We start from the raw sequence: 5961 nt of genomic DNA, 5'->3' as shown, positions 1-5961 counted from the left end.
ATAATAATAATAATGATATTAATGATAATATTCGACACTTATATGGAATATAGCAGACATTCCGGAGACATACAACAGACGTCCTCTAAATATTTATCCACAGGACATCTTCAAAATGTTTTATTTAATGTAAAGAACATATCAAAGCTCGAATTTCAAATGTTCATGATGTATATCAGAAATATATTAAACATACATAATATTGAATTTTGTAATTCAGTCTCAAATATGTCTTTCGGATGTTTTATAGACGTCCTATTGCAACGCTAAAAAAAAGCGGAACGCCCTCAGACGTCCTTCGGACGTTAGGATATAACCAGAACATTTGAGGACATACATCGAACGTCCAAAAGACGTCCTTGTGTTGTGTGGATTGTGCTCTTAATATGAAATGCACCGAGATAGATAATAAAACGCAAAGTACACCAGTATTGCAATCAAAAAACTTAAATTTATATAATGTTTCTAAAATACAAATATAAACAGCCAGTGTGCGCTTGCATTGTATCCAGGACTCTTCAGTATAGTTGGAACCAAGCATTGCAGAAACAGGCAATCGATTTTTGTTAATTCCGTTTATTATTATATATACAATAACATTTAGGGACTCCGCATAATAAAAGAAATAGAGAACAGAGAATAAGAATTTCAACCTATCAAAAACTATGTATTCCACAATACATGATTTCTGATAGGTTAAAATTCTTATTCTTTGTTTTGTTCCCTGTTCCTTTTATTATGCGGAGCCCCTAATTCTCTATTCTCTGTTCCCTGTTCTTCTTATTGTACGAAGCCCCTAAGGCTGGGTTCACACCTCGGAAAAGCGGAAGCCAATCGGAACTCGCAGTAGTAGTAGACAACACATTCTGCTTGTCTGCTTCTGTCTTTCTGCGAGTTCTGATTGGCTTCTTACATTCTTACCCCCCCTCCCCCCACCGCCGGATCAAATCCTCGATGTAGGCCAATTAAGTGGAATCAAGATGAATGAGAATACCTAGTGTGAACAAGGAAATTTGTTATAAGAAAAGCTTTATTTGTAGAAAATAAACATTAATTAATAATTTTATATAATGAATACATTCTGTTTTAATATAAACAAATTCGCATGTATTCTTGATTTTAGAAGTTAAATTTTTCGTCTATACAAATACTTTTTGAACATTCAAACAATTCAATTTTTAATTTTCTCTTATTTTTTGGATATATTTTGTATAATTAATATCATGATTTTGGTATATATAATTTTAAGAAACATACAGTCTATTTTATTCTTTATGAATAAATTGTTAATTATCCAACAAGAAATGATCGTCAATTAAATTTTGAATCAACGTCAAATTGATATTAAAATTATCGAATTTATATTAATTTGACATCAATTTGATGACTCATTTCTCACTGAATAATATTTTCTTTTTAAAAATAAAGTTTTTTTAAAAAATATTTTTTCTGTACAAATACTTTTTGTACAGAATATATATCATGATGGAAGGGATAACATGGTATGCTCAGTTTGCAAACGTCTCTTTCTAAATCTCTCTCTAAATCTCTGCCTGTGAAACGTGGGGCGGTATTTATAGTCTGTTTTAATTTTAAAACTCTTAAATAATGTCTAAGCGTCTCTCTCTAAATTTCTGCCGTCTCTGTCTATGACTGTCACATAAGGGATTGTTTATATCGGTTGTAACCGTATGTTTTATATAATCTGTAATCTGTAAAAATTGACCAATCACTTTCAAGTATTTCCTTCTTATTGCCTAATGAGAGAGGAATACTTGACTATGATTAGTTAATTCTTACAGATTACGGCATACAGTATGCGATTAGACGGAGAGCACAGATTTTTGCATAATATAATACATAAGAAAATGAACCAATCAAAGTACTTTATTTCTTTCCTTTCCATGAAATATAGGATTCTGATTGATTCTGATTTTCTTATGCCTCATGTTTTATGTAAGGTCATGCGTTATGTAAGGTCAGAATCAGACTATGCATTGAAGAATGAGATTGAAGATTGAAAGATTAAAGTTTGATCAATCAAAACAAAAGAAGCCAAAACTTTTTTGTCCTCAATGGCTGTGTTCAGCAAGTTCAAGACTTAAGTGAGCACTCACTGCTTATTGATGTATTCTTCTAGATCTAAAATCTGATTGGACGATTTAAAAGAATACATTAATAATAGTGAGCGTTCACTCAACTATTGAGTTTGCTGAACACAGCCAATGAAATTTTAATCTTTAATCTCAATCTTCAATGCATAATCTGATTCCGGCCTAAGAGTCTATGCTTCTCATTTAGGGTCGCGACACAAACTTTTGCATAACGCATAATATGTAGTGCATAAGCGAATCAATCAATTAAAATCTTTTCTTTTCTCCTATTTCACGGAAAAGAAGAATTTTGATTAGATGATTCTTTTATGATCTATGCATTATGCATTATGCATGAGTCTGTAACGATCAATATAAACGCTTTCTTATGCGACATTCATAGACAAAGGCCTAATTTTCATCGAAGATTTAATCCGGATCAGAATGTAAGAATCAATCAATTACAGTTCAATATTCCCTTTCGTTCGACTGTAATTAAAGCACTAAAAACGTCGGTATTCGCGTCCATCATTTTTATTCCTTTTCCCATTCCTTGCTCTGTCCCCATTCCATCACTGAGCTGTGACGGATTATAATCATTACAGATTATGATTTGCTGCTTGAAATTTGTAGCTCCTTTTATTTCATTTTTACTCTTAAAATCAGTTGAATATCTATCGTAATATTAGTGCAGGATCTGAAGAGTGTTTGACGTTCAGGTTATTTCTAGATAAGGTGCCAAATATGTATGTCAATTTGCAGAAAAGGATTGAAATTTCTCATCTGCGAGGAAATATAGTAATGTTTATTCACAAGTCATGTATTTATTTTACAGCAATACAATAAGTTCTCAACGAATATTATCCGTAAGAAATTTAAATAATCGAACCTTTTTCTGATCTATTGATACAATTTACCGCAACAAGGCATTTATAAATTTTTTTTGCCTTCGTTTTCAGTTTTTTTATATCCTTCTTTTCGTCTCTTAGTCTTATGATAAAATTTCGAAGTGCGGAAATACATAAATACGAAGTTACAAGGTTTCCAACAGCTTAGAAGCTACAACCTATAACAACGTAACGATCATAACCTTCTCAGCTCAGCGGAATGGGAAGAGCAAAGAATGGAGGAAGGAGTAAAAATGGCGGATATGCGAATACTCACGTTTATAGTGCTTTATTGTAACAGGGAATATTCGATTGTAGTTGATTGGTTACATTATTGGTTCTTACATTTGGATTAAATCTTCGGTGGAAACTAAGCCAGAGACAGCAAAAATTTAGAGAAAGACGCTTGCAAACTGGGTACCTATCATGGAAAATGTCGGAATAAATTTCGATCGGAATTATTCTATTTTCCCTAGAAAACAAGGTTTGTTCGCGTCACATACTTCAACATGCTCCAACATGCTCCTGCCATAATTCCCACTATAACGAGTGTATTGGAATGAGTAGGAGCTATGATAGGAGCACATTGGATCATGTTGGAGTATGCGACGCGAACAAATCTATAATGAAAATCTAGGGAGTAAATAATTCCGAAAAATCCATTTCGATCTTGTTCCATGATAGGTGTCTTGAGCACACTATGGCGGTCGATTTGGACGCTCGCGCTTTAAGCGTTTGTAATCATCATTCTGTTTTTATTCATAAAATAAGAATAGAAGAACTGAAAACGATCGCAGCCTATGTTATCCCTTCCACTATACTATATATCTAGTGTCTCATATACATTTGAAAAGTTCAAGATGGCTGAGTTTAGTCATTTTTCATTGGCCAGCAAAAATGCCTGCGCAATAGTATATCTTGTTACTTCCACCATGGTTGTAGTTACGTTTTGGAACGCATCCCTGCAGGCTGTATGGCCGTCGTGACTTCGTCACTTGGTTTGTGTTACGACAGTCGTGCCACGTATTTTTGCTATTTGAGTCTTTCGTAAAATCACACTTTCGACAATTGTTTTAATGTCTTTTACTTGTTCATCTCGAGTGACCTAAGAAGCTTTTTCGATAGATATGGGATCTTCTCAAAGCGTGGAGATACCGGGAGGCGGTACAGAAGGTTACCATGTATTGAGGGTAAGATGACCTGTCAAGAGTAATCACCCAAAGTATTGTTCACTTTTATAAAATTGTTTTCCTACAAAGACTGCAGAGAACAATAATAAAACTTTTTGGAAGATATATTTGAATAGCACTTACGTTTTTATAAAAAAATTAAGTTGTTCTCTGTGACCCAATTCACAAAATTTAACATATTGACTATGAGGAATGTCATTCGTGATTTGTCATTGCTTGACTTTATTATTTTACCTTGCAAAAGATATTCTAGATTTATTTAAATAATTTTTCAATGATTTCGTGAACATTTAAAAGCAAAAAGAAAATATAAGATGTAACATTTAATCATGTTTTTATTTAGGTATTTTTTTAAATCTAAAATTATTAGTTTATCAAAATAAACCCATTTTTTTAGAATTGAATAATTTAATATTAAATTGTATTTTATCTATCCTTGTTATAAAAAAATTAATAAGAAATCTAAAAATAAATATAAATATGACTTGTATATCTCATGGCTTACATTATATTCTAATTATAAGCTTATTATAATTGATCTCATTAGTATGTAATTTATTAATTGCTAATGTAAAGGATATAGTAAGAAAACAAATCTTTATACTAAATACATATTAAAAATATATCTTCAATATACACAAAAATTATAATATTGACAAATGTTCTGTGTCTTTTTTGACAGGTTCAAGAAGGTTCTCCTGGGCAGCAAGCAGGACTAGAAGCATTCTTTGATTTTATAGTGGCAATTGGCAATACTCGTCTGGTATGTTTACTTGTAGTTTCTGCTGTAATAAAGTCAATAAAGATATATATTTTATATAATTACAATAATTATGTTACATTCCTATTTAAAAAAGCTACATATATATTCTTTTTAGGATCAAGATAATGATACTTTGAAGGAACTTCTAAAGGTTGGTGTAAATAAGGAATTAACAATCACAGTGTATAGTAGTAAAACACAGTCTGTAAGGCGGACAAATATTGTGCCGAGTATGACATGGGGTGGACAAGGTTTATTGGGTGTCAGTATACGTTTCTGTTCATTTGAAGGCGCTAATGAAAATGTTTGGCATGTACTTGTGAGTGTGAAGTTCATATATAAACCTCAAATTAATTCTGTATAGCAAATTATAGTGAAAACATATTGATATTTGCAGGAAGTACATCCATCATCTCCTGCTGAACTAGCCGGTTTACGGCCATTCACTGATTATATTATCGGAGCAGACTCCATTCTCCATGAAAGTGAGGATTTATTTACTTTAATAGAGGCGCACGAATCGCGACCTCTCAAATTGTATGTATATAATACTAAAAATGATTCCTGTAGAGAAGTGACTATCACACCTAATAATACTTGGGGTGGAGAAGGAAGGTACATAGTTTCTCATATAGTAGATCCAATAATTGAGATATTAGATAATGAGATTTAGATAATGAGAGTATAGATATTAAATTCTTATGGATGTATTTAATAGTTTGGGATGTGGAATTGGATATGGATATTTACACAGAATACCAGTCAGAAGCGTACCAGAGCAGAAATCTACTAATTCATATGTGGTAAAAAGTTGCATTATATAATGTTTTTGTATCAATATTTGAATAATCTAAAAAAATGTATGTATGATTAACAGCATTATGATAGATAGTAGTTTCATAAATTCAGAAACTGCTACACTATATTATTACACTTGTATTTAATCGCGCGCGCGCGCGCGCGCGCGCGCGCACACACACACACACACACACACACACACACACACACACACACGCACACACACACAC

At 32.3% G+C, this 5961-nt stretch overlaps 1 protein-coding gene across 1 annotated transcript in view; it reads left to right on the top strand.

The window, feature by feature from the left end:
* The first annotated feature begins 4107 nt into the window (after window positions 1–4107).
* LOC105621009 (Golgi reassembly-stacking protein 2) overlaps window positions 4108–5961 on the top strand; it is a 7790-nt gene continuing 5936 nt past the window's right edge. Inside the window, exons 1-5 of the mRNA XM_012202486.1 lie at window positions 4108–4170; window positions 4853–4933; window positions 5049–5252; window positions 5331–5548; window positions 5652–5736. Coding sequence (XP_012057876.1) covers window positions 4108–4170; window positions 4853–4933; window positions 5049–5252; window positions 5331–5548; window positions 5652–5736 — 651 coding nt within the window. The remainder of the gene's footprint in view (window positions 4171–4852; window positions 4934–5048; window positions 5253–5330; window positions 5549–5651; window positions 5737–5961) is intronic.

Source organism: Atta cephalotes (genome assembly GCF_000143395.1).
Source record: "Atta cephalotes unplaced genomic scaffold scaffold00031, whole genome shotgun sequence".
In the NCBI taxonomy this organism is placed as follows: domain Eukaryota; kingdom Metazoa; phylum Arthropoda; class Insecta; order Hymenoptera; family Formicidae; genus Atta; species Atta cephalotes.
Note: the sequence above shows the minus strand (reverse complement) of the source record. Positions and strands in the feature narration are given on the sequence as shown.